The sequence below is a fragment of the Oryctolagus cuniculus genome, chromosome 5 (genome assembly GCF_964237555.1).
Source record: "Oryctolagus cuniculus chromosome 5, mOryCun1.1, whole genome shotgun sequence".
Lineage (NCBI taxonomy): Eukaryota > Metazoa > Chordata > Mammalia > Lagomorpha > Leporidae > Oryctolagus > Oryctolagus cuniculus.
Window position 1 is genome coordinate 159,081,051 of NC_091436.1, and position 22,730 is coordinate 159,103,780.

Below are 22,730 nucleotides of genomic sequence, written 5' to 3' on the forward strand. Positions count from 1 at the left end.
TCAGACAAACCATTGTAAGAAAAAAAATACAGATCAATATCCCTAATGAGTATAGCTCCAAAATTTAAAAAAAATAAAATAAAATAAAATAAACTCCTTCACTATGTGATAGCCAAGTAGAGTTTCTCTTAGGAATAGGAAGTTAGTTGATTCAATAAAAAAATGTAATTCAATATTCAGTAATTCAATATTCAGTTTTAGCAGACCAAGGAGGAAAGAGTTTATGATTATATCAATAGAAGAAAAATATACCTGGCAAACTTTAATATACATGTGATGTTTTTAAAAAATGAAAATGCTCAGAAATCAAAAATGTATATAACTGTGCATATACAACAAACCTAAAATTTTTATCCTTAATGGTCAAATATTAAAAACTTTCCTCCTCATACTGAAACAAATGTAAGTTAGCTACCCTTACCATTCCTAATAAGCATCATTGTAGAATTCTTGGCTAGCACAATAGGGAAATAAAATGACATAAAGATTGGGAAGAAATGAAACTATTTCAACTTGCAAAAGACGTATTGTACACACAGACAATTCCATAGAATCCGTAAAGAACTTTATAAAAATGTTAATTTATTAGCAAGATCTCAAGATACAAGGTCATTATTAAAAATCAATTATATTTCTATGCCCCAGCAATGGACAATTGAAAAATGGAATTAAAAACCAGGGTTATTTATAATAAAATAAAGTCATGAAATGTTTATCTATAAATCTAATAAGATATATGGAAATATCTCTGTTGAAAAGTAAGAAACACTGATGATACAGTAAATGAAAAAAAATGCCTGCATCTGCAGGCTTGGGTACATCTGGTTCCAATTCCACCTCTTTCACTCACTTAAATTTGCTATTTCCTTAGTTATGCTACATTCCATTTGCTCATCTGTAAAGTGGACTTGGCAGTAATAATAATTACATAATGAGATAATGTAACACCATGCACTCAATATGTACCTGACGTATAATAAATGCTCGACAAATATTAACTCTTTAGTTTTATTAAAATAAGAGTACCTAGAGAATAGTTTGCTACTTTTGACTAATGTTCCAACAAGGGTTGTTCTGAAATTTAAAAAGAAAAAGACGATGTCATGTTTTTATATATATGTCATGTGGGTCTCTTGTTCAGGAAGCATAACTGACCCGTGGTTCGAGCCGCTGCCCATGGGATGCACCACAGCCTTCATGCTGAAGCCACACTTCCTGCCAGCTACTCCTCCCCAGTGACTGCATGAAAATGCCTGAATTTCCCTGGTAGATGGAAGAGGAAGGAATACAAAGACAAGATGTATGCAAACAGACATACCATGTGAGGCAAGAACACCACGACAGGAGTGGGTTCCCCAGGAAGACCCATCCACCCATTTACATCAGGGTGATGTGACCAGTGACCTTCAGTGGCTGTTGTCACACAGCAAGGTCATCACTATTCATATACATGGTAAGGCCCCCAAATAACAGAGACCAGGCAGCAGCACTCAGCAGCCAGCAGCCCAGAGTGCACTGGGCTGTGACAACCAGGAAGGTCAGAGAGACATGGAAGGGCGCTTGAATTTAAGGAGTTGGAGAGATCGATAACGGAGCATAGCATCCCCAGAGACAAAATAGACACAGGCATCACTCCGTTATCAGACGAGCGGTTTGCAAAGTTTCTCCCGTTCTGTCAGTCTCTTCACTCATTGATTGTTTCCTTCACTGAGCTAAGCTTCTTATTTTGATACAATCCTATTTGTCAATTTTTGCTTTTGTTGACTGTGCTTTTGGGGTCTTAATCTTCAAAAATTCTGTTTATGCACATTTTGATGTGTCTCCCCTGTATTTTCTTCTAGTAGTTTCATAATTTTAGGTCCTACATTTAGAACTTTTATCTATTTTGAGTTCATTTTTGTACAGGGTGAGAGGTGGTGAGTGGGGAGCAGAGGACAGGAATTCAAAGTTTAATCTTCTGCGTATGTTTTCCCAGGGCCACTTATTGAAGAGACTGTCCTTTCTAGACGGTATGTTTTTGGTGCCTTTGTTAAAGAGAACTTGGAAGTCATTATGTTAAGTGAAATAAGCCAGACAAAGAAAGGCAAATAGTACATATTCTCTCTCATATGTGGAAGTTAAGATTATATACAGTCAATCTGAATGGCTGGGAAGGGTAGGGGGAAGGTGGGTGTGAGAGGTTTGATAATGGGTACCAAAATGCAGTTGAGTAAAGGAAATGAGTTTTTGCTGTTCCACAGCATGGTAGAGTGAGCATAGTTCATGACAATGTATTATGTTCTATAGAAAGAACTGGGGATGGCATTGTGGTGGCATTGCAGGTGGCTTAACCCTTCCACCACCTGCAATGCCAGCATTCCATGTGAGTGCAGTTTGAGTCCCAACTGCTCCAGTTCTGATCCACCTCCATGCTAATGTACCACACCCATATGGGAGAACTGGACTGTGTTCCATGCTCCTGGATTCCACCTGGCCCAGCCCTGGCCATTGCAGTCATCTGGGAAGTGAAACAACAGATAGATCTCTCCGACTCTCTCTCTCTCTCTGTAACTCTGACTCTCAAATAAATAATTTAGGGAGAAAGATAAGGGGGGAAGGGGGAGAGAGAGAGAGAAAGAAACGAACAAGAAGAGATGAGCAGGTAGGCTTCAAACACAAATAAAAGACAAGGAACTAGAAAGGCTAACTGTGTGTATGATGAGTTTATGTTGTGAATATGTGGTGGCAGATTGCACGATACCCCAGGAAAATGTACAAGTATTACATATTAATCCAAAATTCTAAAATAGTAACTTAAAAGAATAGGTGAGAACCAAAAATAGTATTGCCCAACATCAACAACAACAAACAGAGGAGCAAACACAGAGGAGCAGGAGGCTGATGTCAGTCATCCCAATAAGAAGTCATGATGCCTTGCTCAGTTCCTGGACCTGAGCCAATTATCAGACCCCAAAGCCACTGATTTTAGAGGACCACACACCATACCACGTCTCTAAGAAGTGCCCTGCAGCATTGTAACAAGTATCTACTATGATATTCTTCTCCAGAAGGACCTGTGGCCATTTACTTGAGTGACTAAGCACTAGGGAAGGGAGGCACCCAGACTGATGCACACAGGTGCTGCACTGACTTTGGTACCTAGAGACCTAAAGCACCATGGACCTCTTGTTAGAGCAGCAGTCATGGTCATGAAACGTCCCAGGGATTATTTCCCTAGTTCCATGTATAATTGGGATGGGTGTATTCAACAGATGGAGTAACTTTCACATCGGTTCTTTGGTCTATGAAATAAGTGCTGGGGCCCGTGCTGTGATGAAGCAGGTTAAGCTGCTTCTGGAGGTGCCAGCATCTCATGTGGGAGCAACAGTTTGGGTCCCAGCTGCTCTGCTTCCAACCCAACTCTTTGCTAATGTACCTGGGAAGGCAGTGAGTGGAAGATGTCCCAAGTGCTTGGGCCCCTGTCACCCATGCGGGAGACCTGGATGGAGTCCTGGGCTCCTGGCTTCAGTCCTAGTTGTTAGAGCCATTTAGGGAGTGAACCAGCAGATACAGACCCCTCTCCCTCTCTCTATCACTCTGACTTTCAAATAAATAATTTTTTTAAAAATCATTGAGTGTTATTATGGTGGGGAAGAACAAATGGGAATACATAAAACCATCCCCCTGCCAAGTTAATCAATACAGACTGGGGGTGCTTTTCACATCTCTTTATAATGGCCAGTTTCCCCCTGTAGGAACTAGAAGGGCCCTGGGAACTGACAACATGTGACTTCAAGTTTAACCGTGTAGTAGTCTTGATGGTAGCTGCTGTGTCAGAGGTGGGACAATGGGTAGAGCTCATTCAGTAGGCCTCAAGTTCGTGGTATGTGGTCAATGACTTGGTGAATGTAGCTTTTTCTATCCAGATTAGGAAAGATTGGGAACAGTTAGCATTCATGTGGGAGAGGCCACAATATTCATTTCTTGGTTTGCCTTAGAGCTACTGTGACTCAGGCAACCTCTGAGTCTGAGTGGTCTAGAACCCAGGATCATCAGACTCATCCCTCACATTATGACGTCATGCTTGTCATACATAGGAAGAGCTGACTGCTGTGCTGCAGGCCTTGCTAAGAGAAGATGAACTGAGAACCAGGAACCTGCCTCCCCGTGATGTCTTCCAGGAACCCAGTGATCAGGGTCATGCAGAGATAGCGCCTCCAGTGGACAAGGTAAGTGGCTCCATTTCATTTGCCCTACCTCAAAGACGGAATCACAACACCTGGAAGACTTCTCTGAGTTGTGGAAGGAGCTTATGCTGCAGCTGAATATGTTGTTCCAGCCCCACACCGGCTGACAGGTTGGCTGCCAGCTTTGCGTGGGGCCTGAAGTGTGAAACAGTTCTGTGGCAGGTGCAGGCCCTGATACACGTTCATCATCTATGAAAGGTGAGGAAGAACAGTGCCACCTTATGAAGGTTCCAACTACCCCAACAGGGAGCTCCAGAGCAAGACTGCCTACTAGAGGAGTTCTGATGGAGCTCTAATAGACTGCCTATTAGTGGAGATGAACAGAAATGGCCAGGCCCTGTGCTCATTCATTGGAAAAGTGTGACCTTAGTTCAAGTGCTATGAGTGACTAGAGGCACTGCAGCCATGGCTGTCACCTAAAGGTACCTTGATGACTGATCTGCAGGTTCTTTTGTGAAGGGATCTGAGCAGCTGCCCTACCTATCCTTTGGAAAGAAGTCTCACTCTGCTTTCTGCCAAGATGTGTGTGTGTGTGTATGTGTGTGTGTGTGTATGTGTGTGTGTTCACATACATGGCACTGATTCCCTTAAGCTATTAATGAGGGGACCAACGTGATGACAATGACAGTTCAGAGAAGGAGAGAAAAAACTGTGACATATAGTCAGTGAGTAAGATGCAGGTGGCTGGAAACTGGTGAATGCTCTATGAAGCAGTAAGGTTATGGCCGGCACCGCGGCTCACTAGGCTAATCCTCCGCCTGCTGCACCAGCACCCCAGGTTCTAGTCCCGGTCGAGGCACCGGGTTCTGTCCCGGTTGCTCCTCTTCCAGTCCAGCTCTCTTCTGTGGCCCGGGAGGGCAGTGGATGATGGTCCAAGTGCTTGGGTCCCTGCAGCTGCATGGGAGACCGGGAGGAAGCACCTGGCTCCTGGCTTTGGATTGGTGCAGCACCAGCTGTAGCAGCCATTAGGGGGTGAATCAATGGAAGGAAGACCTTTCTCTCTCTCTCACTGTCTAACTCTGCCTGGAAAAAAAAACAATAAGATTATAACCTATAGAATTAACATTTTAAACTGGACATAGGTAAGTTGCAACATAAGGATCACCTACAACATAACAGTAACTTTACAGAGTTTCTCCTTGGTTGACAGTAAATAATCAGACACCACTTCCTTTCCCAAAAATAGTGGTCGTCAACTGGGGACAAATTCGTCTCCTGGAGACTTAATAATGCTTCAAAACTTTCATAGAAAGATAGAATTAAAAGATAAGCTGATTTGCTGCAAAAAACTTTGAAATACAGGCATAGTTTTTCACCGTCCACATTTTTTCATGAATTTCTCAATATCTCTGAAAGGCACGATTTCTTCTTCTTCTTCTTCTTCTTTTGCATCAAAATCAGCTTATCTTTTAATTACATTTTCACGAACTTTTGGACGTTCCTCCATATTGGACAATGTTGAGCAACATCTTTGGTGATTCAACCAAGAGGACGAAGGGTGCTGCTGGTATCTGGGGTTAGAAGCCAAGGATGGTGCTAAATCTACAGCACACAGGACAGCTCCCCAGCAAAGAACACCTGGCCCAGAATGTCAACTGGCCGAGGTTGAAAACAGTAGAGATGACATCGTGTGGTACTGAAAGGGCATTTGGACAACACTTTTAATACCTCTTGACCGCGTTCACTTAACTGAGAAATTGGGATAATGACCGTAGCAACCTCATATGGTTTGGGGGGGAATGAACTGAAAGAGTGGTGATTTACTGTACTTTTATAATGATACCACACACACGTAGGTGCCCTCCCACATGTTCTTCTGATGTGACACTGAGGGGTGGTGGTAAAGCTCACGCCCCATGAACCCGAGTGGGCTTTTGCAGCTGCCTCCATCAACAGAACCCAGAGGAAGTAACCCTTTTTGACTTGCGAGGCTGTGACATGAAAAGCAATACTGCGTCTTCCTGGCTTGCTTTCTCGGGACACCACCTTGGATGTCCCGGACCAAGATGGAGGAAGTCTGGCCACACTGGAGAAACTGTTCAGAGGAGCTACACAGAGGTAGAAAGAGGCCCGAGAGGTTCCTACCAAAGGAGGTCCAGTGTTAGCAGCCCTGCAATGAGACCTGTGAATGAACAAAGCTTTGCCCTGACCCCATACACTGACTGCAACCTCGTGAGAGAGAGAACCCTGGCCAGAGCCGGCCAGAGCCTCCCAACCAAACAGCTCCCAAACTTCCAGCCCCTGACACTGTGGGAGACAAATGGATACTTGTCCTTTGAAGCCCCAGTGTTTGAGAAGATTCATTCCATAGCAGTAGACACTAAAACAATAGTACACACAGTCCTTAGTGAGTACGTTAATTGGTCATTTTGGGTAGTTTTGTTATTTTGCTGTTCAAGTAGTTTTAATAATTTTTTTTAAACTGTGCTTCTGACTGGCGACGTGGCTCAATAGGCTAATCCTCCGCCTGCGGCGCCGGCACACCGGGTTCTAGTCCCAGTTGGGGCGCCGGATTCTTTCCCGGTTGCTCCTCTTCCAGTCCAGCTCTCTGCTGTGGCCCGGGGGGGCAGTGGAGGATGGCCCAAGTGCTTGGGCCCTGCACCCCATGGGAGACCAGGAGGAAGCACCTGGCTCCTGGCTTCGGATCAGCACGCGGTGCAGCGTGCCGGCCTCGGCAGCCATTGGGGGGTGAACCAAAGGAAGGAAGACCTTTCTCTCTGTCTCTCTCTCACTGTCCACTCTGCCTGTCAAAAAAAAAAAAAAAAAAAAAAAAAAAAGATTAAAGTGTGTTTCTACAAACTAGAGAGCAAACCGCTTGGACCAGAGAACCCTCAGACATGGAGGTGTAGTTTTCTAACCAAACACCAGGAGGAGCCAGCCCCTAATTTTTCACTGTCTCTTGTAAGCAGTGAACTTGACAAAATAGAAAAAGGGCCTCAGAACCAAGATGCTCGCATAAATAAGAGAGAGAGACCACTCCCAAACAGACTATAAAACACAGGAAAGCTTGCTTTGGTGAATGACTCTGCCGCAGGCTGGGTGTGCAGACAAAAGACAAGAAAATCCTATTTTTTTCCTGGTCGTAAATGCAGAACAGGTAATATTTTCTTTAATCCTTGAAGAGAAGAGATCTGCAGGGCTATGATTTCTGAAAGACGCTGAGCCTGTTCTTTGCTTTCGACACGTGACAAAGGCACTGTCTGGGTCTCAGTTACCTTCTGATTGGTGCCAGTTCTCTGAACACTGATTTATAAGATCCCAGAGAGCGTCCGTACCACCATTTTAGCTTTAAACTTTTAAATTTCCATTTCTTTTAGCTCTTTATTTTGTATACACAGGATTAACTGGAGTGTGATGCTGGTGGCAGGAAATCTGGGAAGTGAATCTTCTACAATGAATTAATTGCCCGAAACAAATACATTGCAAGGATCCCCCTTTTCCTGACACATCCAAAGCAGACTTTCCCCATAACCCTTCACAGTATCCTGAGCAGGTTGGCACGCGCCCTTGTGAGGAAAGTCTTCCGTGTCTCTGTGACTGCTGAAGGCTGCTGCTGCCCTAAGCTGGTGCACTGACTTCCAGGGCGCTAATACAGCAGGGGTCCCGAGAATAAAGCAGGTTCGTCTACGTCAAGGGTTTACCATGAGGTCAAGACTTTGTAGCCTGGTGGAGCATAAGTCAAAGGGGGCGGGGAGCTCAGACCATGAGGACAGTTTGAGCTCTGAAGATCTAATGCCCAGAAGGTAACCTTCAACACTGACTTTCCCCCAACCCTAGCTGACCTGCCATCTTGCTGGTCGGCCCCAAGGAGAACTGGTGAAGAAAGTGAGGCTTCAGCTCCTCAGACTGTACCTACTGTGTCCGCCATTAAAACAAAGGCAAGCCCGATACAAAGGTGGCGGGTAAGCCAGGAGAATCATGCTCCTGTCTAACCTGTACCTGTGATCTCATCACGCCGTGTGTTCTTCCATGACCCACCAGGAATCACAAAGACGAGCTTCTGTTGCTTAACCACAGCCCACTGGCGATGGAGCCTCAGAAATCTCCCATCCTTCCCAGCTAGTTCCGGGAACTCCCATGCACACACTCCTGTGCAGCACTCCTGGCTCCCCAAAGTGGCCTTGTGGATCTGAGGTTGAAGCAGTGACAAGCCTGCTACACCCTGGAGAGGATGCCTGCCTGGCTATCACGGATAACAGGCAACTTCCCCCTTTCTAGAACAAGGTAGAGTATTCCCCAGGCCTCCCCTTCACCTGCCCACATTAAAATGTCCTCAGAGTCAGGCCAACCCCATCCACGTCTGTGTATGAAGACTTCCACACAGTTCCCTGAGCTATGCCCTTTTCCTGTAATTTTGTAAACTGAAGCCTTGCATAATTACCCCATTACATAAGGAATTTTTGTTTTGACACAACAGAGGGTGCTAACGATCAGGATCAAACATTGACCACCTGGATGCAGATAGTTGACCCAAGGACACTGCAATTATCTTTGCTTTCTTGGCCTCTTTCAAGCAGCTTGGCCCTGGCAGGGGAGTATATATTTGGTATTTGGCCCCTGCTGCGGGAAACTTCACATCCTCTGTAAGTGGGAGGAGGAGGTGGAGGAAAAGGTAAACACCCAGTGGTGTTTATGAGAAGAATCTGTCTTCTGCAGCTGTAATTATGAGGAGGTTCTGGGGGAGGTTTGCTGGACCCTGTGTGAATGCTGACCAAGTGCTAACAAAGCTCTATCCAACACCAAGAACTCGAGTGACCTGATGGACAACAAGTGGGTTTCATGCACTGTCCCAACAGGGGCCACCTTTGTAGAACAGTGCCTGTAAAAGAAGGGGCCACTGCCACTCTTCTTGTGCTCTTTGCTGCCTCATTCCCAGCTTTACTTCACAGTTTTCTGAGAACTGTCTCTGAGTTCCACATCCCACACCCAAACAACCTCTCCACACTCTGTCTTTCCCTCCCCACACCACCAGGTTCAGTCCATTCTAGTTCCCAAACTATCTCTAGGTTGCTCCAGCAACTTTAAACCTAAACGTACAAATGTAGAGTATAACTCGGGATTTGTAGTGAGCAGTGACTCATCCCCAGTTGCCGTGTTTCATCCTGAAACACTTATTACCAATGTGGGGTGGAACAGACCAGAGCTATCCATTAGGGTCCTGCATCTATAATAATGGCCGGCACCTACTGCGCACAAATCTGCACAACAGGCACTTTTGCCATCTTTATCTTGAAATTGAGGACACTGGACCTGAGTGTTAGACCCTCAGAGTGAGGATGCTAACACGTCGAGAGGCACACCCCAAAGACTCAGACTCCAGACCAGCTGATGCAAAAGCAAGAGGATTTATTTGGCATCTGCACAGACGGGCCTCCTGAACTCGGGAGTCCAGAGAGCACCCCCAGTACAAAGCCACACGATTTACATACCCACAGCGACCAATCAAAAGCACTATAGAGTCCATGCACACAGCAGTCCAATCCGCGAGCTGATCATGTGAAGGGCATGCGTCTTCTATCCAATCAGCTACGGGATCACATGGGAGGCGTGCACCTCATTGCCATTTTGTTGTTTACTTCTTTAGTAGTTCCTTTCCCTGCCAGCACCATCTTGTTCACCCTGAGGGGGGACAACGTCTCGCTCCCTTTGTTCCCCTTGTGGGAGAGCAGTGTCCCGCTTCCCACACCGTTATCTGAGTATTAGGAGGCATACAAACTGGGTTAGGTCTTAGCACAGCCAGGCACAAGTGTCGCAACTAGCTAAGCATAGGGTCCCTTATTTTATAGCTGCACCTAATTTTAGCTTTGGGGGAAAAAGTTTAGGGCTGTAATTTTAAACTTTAATTTTTTATTTGGGGCAAAGGTAACTTCTTGTTTTTAATAGTGTTAGCTTAAGTCACTCCATCTTGGTTTGATTTTTAAGGTTCTTCACTGAGAGGCTGCATAACTTCCTGGAGTATCAACACAGGACTGGGAGATGAGCACCTGGAAGTGGCACTCAGTGGGTTGATTCATCCCCAGGGATTATGCTTGGAGTCACGGTCTGAGCTTCTGCCTTGACATCTGTTCTGAGCTTCTACCTCACCATCCTTCTCGTCCAATCCCCTACCCAGGCTCTTTGGAAACTGGATTTTCCCAGGGTAGAACCCTACAACACCAGGCTCATCTTGCCTGGCTTCCCACACATTGTTCACTGTTGAGTTCCTGTTGTAATTGTCACTTCCTCTAAAGGTGAGCTAAATTGCTAAAGGTGAGCCCCTGACATCCTCCATGAGCCTCTCATTGCTGGACAGTGTCCTTGGACAAGTAAGACTGCTGTCTCATGATGCTTCTTGCTTCTTGTTTTCTTCCTGAAACCTCAGCTCTCACTTGATCCTGCCCCTAAGAATGCCCTCCTGGGCAAGTGCAGGGCTAGTTCCTATTCTCTATCACCCTACCGAAAAATCGTAGCCATACCTTTTAAATCCAAAGATTAGTCTCAGGCATTGGTCACCCTGAGAACATTTTCCCTCTAAATATCACAGTATTGGTGGGAGCTACACTGTAGTCAATGAAGAGGGAGGTGAAAGTCCATCTTCATGGCCTAAATGTGCAGTTTACAGAGATGGTAAGTGACAGGCAGGAGGTCAGATCATTGGAGCTGTGTGGTGTCCTGAACTCTGTACCATTCTCTAGAAAGCTTTGCTGAAGCTGGCTGGGATTCTGTCCTTACTTTCCCTCTGTGTCCTTATGGATAAATAAAAACCAAAACCCACAACACATGATTTAAAATAATCTAAGAAGAATTTTGTTTCTTGCAATCTGGAAGAACATAGCCAACATGTGAGATTAGTCCTGAAGGCAGTGAAAGGTGGAGCTATTGGTGGCCTTGCCAAAAGAAATCCTAGAAAATTCTCATGGTGATTGATCCATTGACCGCAGGCTCGATGGTGTCATCATTGGAAAAAGTACAGAAAATTCAGGTTTATCTACAGACTCTCTTGAATGGTGCTCTCTGGCCCTATAGAACAGTGTTAACTAAAAGGGATGAAGATGACAGATAACTTAAAAGTACAACATTAGTCCTTGCAATGTTTTCAATAAACAGCAAGCCAGATCTTCCTTGTTAAAATTGGGAAAATCAGTGAATAAAAAGGCAGGACTTGAAAGAGAACAAGTCTGAGAACCCTGTAACTGAAAGGCACCTTGGAGACAGTTATAAGCTGAGTTTTGTCCTCTCCAAAATTGATATTGAAGTCCTACCCCCCAGTACCTCAGTGTGCGACTGTATTTGGAGATTGGGTCTTAAGGCAGTAGTCAAGTGAACTCAGGTCATGAAGGTGGGCTGTGACTGGTGTCCTTGGAAGCACAGGAGATTGGGACACCGACAGAGGAGAGCATGTGGGGCCACAGAGAAGATGCCATCTACGAGCCAAAGACAGGGGCTCCAGAGAAGCCAACCCTGATGACATTCTTTAAAGACTTATTTATCTCCTGATGACATCTCAATCTCGGGACTTTCGGGCTCCAGACCTGTGAGTAAGTAAACGTGTGTTTTGTAAGTCCTCCCCCCGTCAATCTGTGCTTTGTTATGGCAACTCTAGGAAAACAAGAATACAGAGACCTGCTAGCCTAGCCCTTTACTTCACTCCTGAAGAATCCGAGTCCAGAAGCACACGGCTTGTGTCAGAGCTGAGGCCAGGCCTCTCCATTCCCACCCGGGAGGCCCTCCCACCTACCACACACTCCAGGCAGCACTACAGGATGAGCAAAGACCAGAGTTAAGGTCTGTTCGATGGGGACAGGAACGTGTCCGCCTACTCCAAGCCCTGTTACTCCCAGGCTACCCATCTGTTAGTGACTCCTGGTTGCTTTGCATTTGTATTCCCACTTCCAGCTTTGGTCGACCCTGGGGGCAGGGATAATTGGCAGAAGATGTTCCAACACAGCTTCAGCATGATTTTTAGATGAGTGAAACCGAGTTGGGCTAATGGGCCAACGCTTAAGCCGCAAGGTCTTGTTCCCTGTGGTCCACTGATTGCCTTTCAGAGTGTTCTTTGATAAGAGAAATCCAGGACAGCTGGGAAATTGTGGGGGAGGGGGCAATTTAGCTACTTATAGTTAAATCTTATTCTGGTTTTAGTTTCTGTTGTTTTTGTATTTTCAGAGCACACATATCGTCCCATTTTTTTTTTCTAACTTTGGGGTCTTAGAAAATGTCAAATTAACTTTCACTCTCAATGCTCTGTTAGTTTGGGGTAACAATAGCACAGCTATTCCAATAGCACAGCTCCAGGGAGCCTTAGGATTCATTACCTATGGGCCTCCTGTGCCCTGCTACACTCTTGTTGTCCTAATCCAGGGAGTCCTTATCTCCGACTTACCCCTTTGAGGGGTATCTTCCATGTATTTTATCTAGAGATAAGATCCAGCCTTGGAATCTGCATGAAGCAAGGCAAGCCGAGCTCAGCTTACTGGGGCAGTATCTCTGGATTATCCTCATGTCTCAAAGGAAGGGGACAATTTCTAGGGACGATTTTGGCCTGTCTCTGAAAACCCATCATTTTCCTCCACGATTCTGTGTGTGAAATTAAAGATTTTCCACTCATTTGCACAGATTCGCGTCATTGACACAGTGCCAGGCATCGTGTGACCTGGGCTCCAGCCTGTCACTGACTGTCCAGTCAGTCTGCACATCCTCTTTGTGATTGTTCTGCCAGTGAAAGCTACAAATCAGGACTCCGGTGGCCATGAGAATTCTGCTTTACACGCAGTCTTCATAAATGGGGAAAAAGATTAAAACAGGCACGTTTCATAAGGACCAGCAACCCAAAAGGTAGTGCTCACGTAAAAACAGGATCAAAACAAAGCATTCTAATTAAGGCTTTTCTGCTGACACCATAACATAGCTTCACTGCCAAATAGGGGGCCTTATGTAACCACACACTGGGGTAACTGGTAGGCCTTTTGTTTGTTTTTAAATGATACTTCACAGCATGTTTTAGGGTCTGGACTCTGAAAAGCTCTCTATTATACAGTCACCAGCAGGTGCTACACGAATTAAATAAGACTAAAAGACTTTCGAATTAGCTATTAACAATGATAAACAATTGCATTTTTTCCCAATTCGGAATAGCAATTTTCCGTACTGAACTTCTCTTACATTAACTATACCCAGATCCAAAACAAACAGGCCCCCCTCCCTAATGCCTTATGAATTTATGGCTTTCTCCTCAATGAAGTGAAGTTATAAATTAAAGGGAAAACAGCCATCCTTAGGTTTTATTCATTGCAGGCCCAGGGGAGAGGCAGGCAAAGCTTCCTGCTGCTTCTATTTCCAGCCGCGTCGCCCTCTTTTGGAGAACTTTCTTCAACGTGTGGCTCAGCTCTTTGGAACTCTGGAGAACATTCAGGGAAAGAGAGCACAGTGATGGATAGTTTGGGAATGAGGATCCAAAGGAAAGCATTGGTAGGACTGGGAATGTTTAGTCTACAGCAAAGGAGAATGAGTAGACATACTTTTCTAAATCATCCTAAACAGGATGAGAGAACAATCCCTCTTTGTCACCAAAGCATCAGAAAGTAAGAACAGGTGAATATAGGCAGGGTCAAGGGATTTGGCTTTAACTAACAAAATTTCTTTCTTTCTTTTTTATATAAAACGATGCTTAGGAACTTGGGAAATTATCTTAGGATAGCTACAAAATATAGCTATTATTCTGCAGGTCAATCTGGAGATTGAAGAATGCTACAATGAGAGATGGGGAACTAATGTTATCCACATGACAGAGTCAGGAATACTTTTTGTTGACAATTGAAGAAATAACAAGGCTTCTTTTGTTTTTAAATTTATTTATTTGAAAGGCAGGGTGGAAAAGAAAGGGGTAGAGAGGGGAGGAGGGAGGGAGGGAGAGCGAGAGTGAGGGCAAGAGAGTGACAGCAAGAGCGAGAGCAAGAGCGAGAGCGAGAGAGAGAGAGAGAGAGAGAGAGAGTCATCCATCCACTAGTTCACACGCAAATGGCTGCAACAACCAGAGCTGGGCCAGGCCAGGCCAGGCCAGGAGCCTGGAAGTATAGCCAGGTTTCCCACATGAGTGGAAGGGGCCCAAGCACTTGGACCATCTTTTGCTGTTTTCTCAGGCACGTTAGCCAGGAGCTGGATTGGAAGTGGAGCACCTAAGGCTTGAACTGGCACTTCAGTATGAGATGCTAGCGTCAGAAAGAGCGGCTTAACCTGCTCTGCTACAAAGCCAGGCCCCCAAGCCTCATTCTAAAAGGTGTTCAACATTCATCACACACGATCAAATGTTCAGGTCAGGCACAGAATTACTCAGGACAGCAGTCATAGCATGCTCACTACACAGGTGTGGCTCAAAACATTTTACACACAGGGATTAATTCAGCCCTCACAGCAGCCACGTGCAGCACATGCTATACTTCCCCTCTTCTTCAAATGGAGAAATTGAGACAAAATTTTTAGACGTTTCATTACTTGCTCATAGCCACCTGTTGAGGTTATACAGGAAAGGGCTTGGACTGAACCTGTGTCCTCTGCTAAGCAAGCACCCATGTGGGATTAGACATGCGTGAGACCTACCAGGAGCAATACCTGTAGAGGACAAAGGGAGCTGAACAGGAGGAGTGGGCAGGGGAAGGCTTCAGTCTGAGACGCAGGCCTGAAATCTGTGAAAGCACAGAGGGCAGGAAGGACTGGGGAGGAGCAGCCTCTGTCTAGTGCACAGATCTGAGGAGGTCTCGGTGAGACTGAAGGCTGCAGGAAACCCTCAATGAGCACAAATGGACAAGGCTATTACCCCCATCTTATCGCCCTGTTGCTCTGTGGTTGGCTGAGAGCTGGCCAGCAGAATCGTGACCTGCCTGAATGCTGTGGGGGACTGAAAGCAGCATTGGGGCCCTGTCCTTTCCAGTAGTAGACTAAGTAGGGCAACACAGAACCCAAGAGAGCTGGCCCCACAGCCATGCTCCTCATCATTCTATTCTGTTTCCCTTCCATGCCTCTTGCTTTCAGGATACACATACATTGTGAAGGGCTGAGCCCCACCATAATGAAGGTTCTACTATACTGCAGTTGAAAACCCCACTCACATGGGGTAGTGGACTCCAGGGGTTCCAGTCACATAGAGGCCGTGAACACAGTGTGAGCAGAACCTCTGAGGTTGGACAAGAATTTTGGTTATAAAGAGCTCAATCATAATCTTCCAAGCCAAACACACTTGTAAGCATTGCTCTGGGACACTTTCATCACATAAACTCTCCTAAGACTTTGCAGCCAAGATTTAAATATTTAGTCAACACTTGCTAAATATAAGGCCCTGTCTTAAGTGCAGTAGGAAATGCTAAGATCTACCATCTTCAACCTCTCCATCCAGTGGTTTCCTCAGTAGGGAAAATGTCGTGGAGATAAATAAGCACAGACACAGGAGGACAGGGAAAATGGCCACAGGAGGTGTAGATGCGGTGCCCTGGGGCAGCAGGGAAGAGGGAGCCTCCTTCCTGTAGGAGGTATTAGAAAAAATGCAATGAAGGCAAAAAGCACCGAGACTGGTTCCTCAAATACAAGCACAGTGGCTGGGAGGAACTTAATATTTATTGCACGAGGAGGAAGATACACAAGATGTAGGCAGCCAAACACCAAATGGCAATATCATGATTCTCATGGTATAAGAAACCTCTCTTTTAACAGTTCAGACTTCAAGGAAGCTAGAAATATATTAATCAGTTTCGGAAGAAGAAACGAAGAGGGACAGGTGTTTGGTGCAGGGATGAAGACACTGCTTGGAGGCTTGCATACCATATCAGAGTGTCTGGGTTCAGAATTAGCTCCTCAACTTCTGATCCAGCTCCCTGATCATGTGCATGCACCCTGGAAGGCAGCAGTTGATGGCTCAAGCTGTTGGTCGCTGCCACCCACATGGGAGACCTGGACTGAATTCTGGGGTCCTGGCTTCAGCCGGTCTTAGTCCCAGCTGTTGTGGGTATTTGGGTAATGAACCAACAGATGAAAAATCTCTGACTTTCAAATAAAATGAAAATAAATAAGTAAAACTTTTTCATAAAAGGAAGAGACAAAGAGATTTGCCTTCTAGCACTAGTCGATTTTTAGGGCTGTTTTAACACCAGTCAAACCTATTGTCTTACTATTCTCTCTTTCTGTCTCTCCTTCCCTTCTGCAATCTTTCCCCCTACCTCTCTCTCCCCATGCACTCACCTTTGGAACCTAGGCCACAAGTAGAGGCCACACAGGGTTATTTAATCCCACAGCTCCAAATAGATTCATGGACAACAGCTAATATCAGCCTCCAGCTATTCCAGCTGAAGCCCCAGACCTCATAGAGTGAGGCCTCGGTCTCCCCACAGTTTTCTCCACATACCCCAGCCGAACAAAACCCAGGGGCAAAATCCATGGTTGTTTTATGGCACTGACTCTTAGAGTAACTTATTACCCAGTTGTATAGTGATCACTGGGCCACCATACATCCAGAAAATAAGTCATGAAGCTAGATTCTTGGGTGTTGTCATTGTTGATGTTTCTAGAACTTTCTGCTGGTCACTAAGAAAGATAATCTTTTAGAAGCAAGGAAGGAAACGTGATTATGGTTGAAGGCCCTTGAAACCTGAGGAATTTCAGGCTATTATCATGCCTGTTATTTCAGGGCCCCATGCCTGGCTACTTCCTCTTCATCTGGGACAGACCAGGCAGCCACAGAGTGCCCCTGAAACTGACGAATCAATCTCAACTTCATCTCAGGTGACCACATGCAGGATACTGATTGATCATTTTCTCAGAGAGAACAGCTTGCTAAAGCTGACTGTACTGTTTGCTACTTCAGTCTTGCTGTGGGACAACGGAGAGACTTTGTATTATTGTTAAAAAAAAATAAAAATTCCTCCCGCTCTTTCACCTTCACTCCTTCCTTTCCTTCTTGTCCTTCTTCTGTTCTTTCTTCTCAGTCAGTCTTGGTTTGGATTTGACTTGATTCTGTTTACCAAATTACCATGTGCTGGAGGCTGGGTCCGCAGTGTGGTAGTGCCAAGAGGTGGGGCAGTGGCAAGGTCACTGGGGGCACTGCCTTGCAAAAGGATCCATGCTGGCCTTGAGGAGCAGCTTGTGGTAACCCAAGTTCAGCTGCCTTCCTGTCTCACCATAAGATCTCTTTTGAACACGTGCTCCTTCCATTAAGATGCCATTTCTAATTAGGCCCTCACCAGGGTCAGGAAGATGCCAGCACCAGGCTCTTGAGTCTCCAGGACTGTGAGCCAAACTTACCTCTTCTTGGAAAGCAACAGCTTCAAGAATTCTTGTTACAGCAACAGCAAAAAAAAAAAAAAAAAAAAAAAAAAAAAAAAAAAAAAGGGCAAATATGCTCTGCCGCCCTGCTTTCTTCTCGGCTTCCTCTACAATGTCAACGATAGAGGACAACAGCTAAGGGGAATGAATGAACTCACTTTTTATTAAAGTTCATATGAATGTGTTACCTAGTTTAATTAATCAATTATATATGGGTCTTAGAATTTGCCCCTTTTCCTACCTGGGTACGAATGAGCTTTCCAGTTAAAACACATGCATCAAAAGCTCTCATTTGAAATTTATGGATTCCAATTAGGTGCATTGTTGTATTAACATGGAATTCAATAGTTCACTTCAAAGAACTTGATATCCTCAAGGTCACCACTAAAGAATTATAAAATAACTCTTTAAAAATGGGGGGGGGGGGAGGAAGGAGGGGAAGTGGATAGGGAGAAGGGAAGGGGGAAGAGGAAATTTTTAGAAAATTTAAAAACAGGCCGGCACCATGGCTCAATAGGCTAATCCTCCGCCTTGTGGCACCGGCACACCGGGTTCTAGTCCTGGTCAGGGCGCCAGATTCTGTCCCGGTTGCCCCTCTTCCAGGCCAGCTCTCTGCTGTGGCCAGGGAGTGCAGTGGAGGATGCCCAAGTGCTTGGGCCCTGCACCCCATGGGAGACCAGGAGAAGCACCTGGCTCCTGGCTTCAGATCAGTGCGGGTTGCCGGCTGTGGCGGCCATTGGATGGTGAACCAACGGCAATGGAAGACCTTTCTCTCTGTCTCTCTCTCTCACTGTTCACTCTGCCTGTCCAAAAAAAAATTAAAATTAAAAAAAAAGAAAATTTAAAAACAAAATTGGAGTTTTATGGGATATTATCAAATGACCCAATATATGGGTTAGGAGTTCATGAAGGTGTGGAAAGAGAGAAAGGATAACAAGGCCTATTCAGTGAAATAATTACAGAAAACTTCCCCAATTTGGAAAAAAGAAAGAGACATCCAAGTACAGGAAGCACATGGAACTCCTAACAGTCATGACCAGAAAAGATCTTCACCACAACACACTGTAGTCAAACTCTCCACAGTAAAACATAAAGCAAAGATTTTAAAATGTGTATGACAGAAACACCAGGTTAATTTCACAGGATCTCCAATTAGACTCACAAGTGACTTCACATCAGAAACCATACAGCCTAGGCAGGAACATAGTGTCATAGTCCAAACCTTAAGAGAAAATAACTGTCAACCCAGAATACTGTACCATGCAAAGCTCTCATTTATGAATGAAGGTGAAATAAAGACCTTCCATAGCAAACAAAAATTGAAAGAATTCGTCACCACTTGACCAGCCTTACAAAACATGCTTAAGGATGTGCTATACAGAGAAACACAGAAAGATAGCCATTATTATGAAAGAATGTGAAGGCAGAAAATCCCCCAGTAAAAGTACAAAAAAAATCCAAAGGAAACAATAGGAATATTTATGGAAAAATGGCAAGGCCAAGTTGTTAATATTCAGTAGTAACCTTGAATGTAAATGGCCTCAACTCTCCAGTAAAAAGATACAGACTGGTTGAATGGATTGAAAAAGAAAACCCATCTATTCAGATATAGACTGGCTGAATGGATTAAAAAAACAAGACCCACTTGTTTGCTGCCTACAAGAAACACATCTCAATAACAAAGATATACAAGACTGAAAATGAATAGATGGAAAATGATATTCCATGCTAACAGAAACAAAATTGAGCTGATCCTAACATCAGACAAAATAGACTTTAACACAAAACTGTTAAAAGAAACAAAGAAGGGCACTATGTAATGATTAAGGGACCAATTCAACAGGAAGATGTGACTACAATAAATGTATATGCACCCAATTACAGGTCTATTTACATTCCCTGGCTATTGAAAAGAATGTTAATGGATGTAAAAGGAAACACAGACTCTAATACAATAGTAACAGGGGACTTCAACACCTCACTTTCATCAATGGACGGATCAATTACATAATCCACAAATAACAGAATTAATCAACACTCTGGACCAGATAGATGTAACTGATATCTACAGGACTTTTGAGACTACAGTTTTAGAATACACATTCTTCTCATTAGTGCATGGAACTTTCTCTAGGAAAGACCATATGCTAGGCCATACAGCAAGCCTTAGCAAATTCAAAAAGTTGAAATCATACAATGTATCTTCTCTGACCACAATGGAATGAACATGGAAATCAACAACTCAAAGAATTTCTAGATAATATACAAACACATGGAGAATGAACAACATGTTCCTAAATGAACAGTAGGTCATAGAAGAAATCAAAAGAGAATTTAAAAAATTTCTGGAAACCAATGAAGACAATATATCATATCAAAACTTATAAGATACAGCAAAAGCCGTGTTAAGATATAAGTTTATAGCAACCAATACCTACATGAAGAATTTGGAAAGAGCTATCAGTGTATCTCAAGAACCTAGAAAAACAACAAACCAAACTCTAAATTATTAAGAGGAAAGCAACAATTAAAATTCAAGAAGAAATTAACAAATTGAAACCAAAACAATAATACAAAAGATCAGTGAAATGAAGAGCTGTTGTTTTTAAAAAATAAACAAAATTGATGCACCATTAGCCCAATTAACCAGAAAAATAGGGAGAAGACCCAAATCAATAAAATCAGAAATAAAAAATAAGTGTAATAACAGGTACCACAGAAATAAAAAGAATCATCAGGAATTACTACAAAGAGCTGCATGCCAACCAACTGAGAAACACAGAAATGGATAGATTCCCAGACACATACAATCTGCCAAAATTGAGCCATGATGACAGGGATATCCTAAACAGACCAATAACCAAGATGGAAATTGAATCTGTAACAAAGACCCTCTCAAAAAAGAAAAGCCCAGGACCAAACAGCTACACTACAGAATTCTACCATACATTTAAACAAGAACAAATTGCAATTCTCAAACTATTCATAACAACTAAAAGGGAAGGAATCCTCCCAAATTCCTTGTATGAAGCCTGAATCACTTAATTCCTAAACCATAAAAAGATACAACAGAAAAAGAGAATTATAGACCAATATCCCTGATGAACATAGAAGTAGGGGCTGGCCCTAGGGCATAGCAGGTAAAGCTGCAGCCTTCAGTGCTGGCATCCCATATGGGTTGTGGTTCAAGTCCTGGCTGCTCCTTTTCCAATAGAGTTCTCTGCCATGGTATGGGAGAGCAGTAGTAGATAGCCCAAGTCCAAGTACCCATATGGGAGACCCAGAAGAAACTCCTGACTCTTGGCTTCCAATTGGCACAGCTCCAGCCACTGAGGCTACTTGGGGAGTGAATCAGCTGATGGAAGACCTCTACTTCTCTCTCTCTCTGCCTCTGCCTCTCTATAACTCTGCCTTTCAAATAAATTAGTAAATCTTTTAAAAAAACATACACGCAAAAATGCTCAACAAAATATTAGCTAATTGAGTGCAGCAACACATCAGAAAAATCATCTACCTAGACCAAGTGAGATTTATCCCTGGTATGCAGGGATGGTTCAACATTCACAAATCAGGGCCAGCACTATGGCTTGGTGGGTAAAGCCACCGCCTGCAGTCTGGCATCCCATATGGGCGCCAGTTCAAGTCCCAGCTGCTCCTCTTCCGATCCAGCTCTCTGCTATGGCCTGGGAAAGCAGCAGAAGATGGCACAAGTCCTTGGGTTCTTGCACCCTTGTGGGAAACCTGCAAGAAGCTCCTGGTTCCTGGCTTCAGATCGGCACAGCTCTGGCTGTTGCAGACAACTGGGGATTGAACCAAAAGATGGAAGAACTCTCTCACTCTCTGCCTCTCCTTCTCTCTCTGTATAACTCTTTCAAGTAAATAAATAACTTAAAAAATTCACAAATCAATCAATGTGATACATCACATTAAAACACTGAAGACAAAAACTGTAAGATTATCTCAACAGATGCAGAGAAAGCATTTGATAAAATTCAACATTCTTTCAAGATTAAAACCTTAAGAAAATTGGGTATAGAAGGAATATTACTCAACACAATCAAGGTAAGTTATGACAAACCTATGGCCAGCATCCTGTTGAGTGGGCAAAAGCTTGAAGCATTCCCACTGAGTTCCAGAAATAGACAAGGATGCCCACTCTTACCATTGCTATCTAATATAGTCCAGGAAGTTTTAGCCACAGGCATTAGATAAGAAAAAGAAATCAAAGGGATACGAATTGGAAAGGAGGAAGTCAAACTATCCCTATCTGCAGATGACATGATTCTATACATGAGAGATCCAAAAGATTCCACTGAGAGACTACTGGAACTTATAAAAGAGTTTGGTAAAGTGGCAGGCTATAAAATCAACACAGAAAAATTAAAAGGTTTTGTATACACAGACAATTCTATTGCTGAGAAAGTACTTTTATGATAAATCCCATTCACAATAGCTACCTTGGAATTAATTTAACCAAGTATGTCAAAGATCTCAACTACAAAAATTACAAAACATTAAAGAAGGAAATAGAAGAAGACATTAAAAATGGAAAAATCTTCCATGTTCACGGATTGGGAAAATCGAAATAATCAAAATGTCCATACTACCAAAAACAATTTACAGATTCAATGTGATCCCAATAAAAAAAACCAACTACATTCTTCACAGATCTAGAACAAATGATGCTAGAATTCATATGGAAACAAAAGAGATCCCAAATAGCTAAAGCAATTTTATACAACAAAAACAAAGCTTCAGGCATCACAATACCTGATTTCAAGAGATTCTGTAGGGCAGTTATAATCAAAACAGCCTGGTACTGGCACAAAAACAGATGTAGACCAATGGAACAGAATAGTAACTCCAGAAATCAATCCACACATCTACAACCACAAAATTATTTTTTTAATGATTTATTTTATTTATTTGAAAGACGGAGTTAGAAGACACACACACACACACACACACACACAGAGAGAGAGAGAGAGAGAGAGAGAGAGAGAAGAGATCTCCATCTACTAGTTCACTCCCCAAATGGCCAAAATGGATGGAGTTGAGCTGATACAAAGCCAGGAGCTTCTTCTGGGACTCCCATGTGGGTACAGGGGCACAATGACTTGGTAAATCTTCCACTGCTTTCCTAGATGCACTAGCAGGAAGCTAGATTGGAAGGGCAGCAGCTGGGACTGGAACCTATGCCTGTGGGGAGCAATCCGG

The 22,730-nt window shown here is 43.8% G+C and overlaps 1 protein-coding gene across 3 annotated transcripts in view; it reads left to right on the plus strand.

The window, feature by feature from the left end:
• The window catches only part of LOC103349679 (uncharacterized), a 170,017-nt gene that overhangs the window by 52,003 nt on the left and 95,284 nt on the right, over nucleotides 1-22,730 (plus strand). For all 3 annotated transcript variants that reach the window (XR_011388800.1, XR_011388801.1, XM_070074418.1), the window contains exon 5: nucleotides 4,077-4,208. Coding sequence is in view for 1 of the 3 variants with exons in the window: in XM_070074418.1 (XP_069930519.1) it covers nucleotides 4,077-4,208 (132 nt within the window). In the remaining 2 variants the exon portion in view is untranslated. The remainder of the gene's footprint in view (nucleotides 1-4,076; nucleotides 4,209-22,730) is intronic.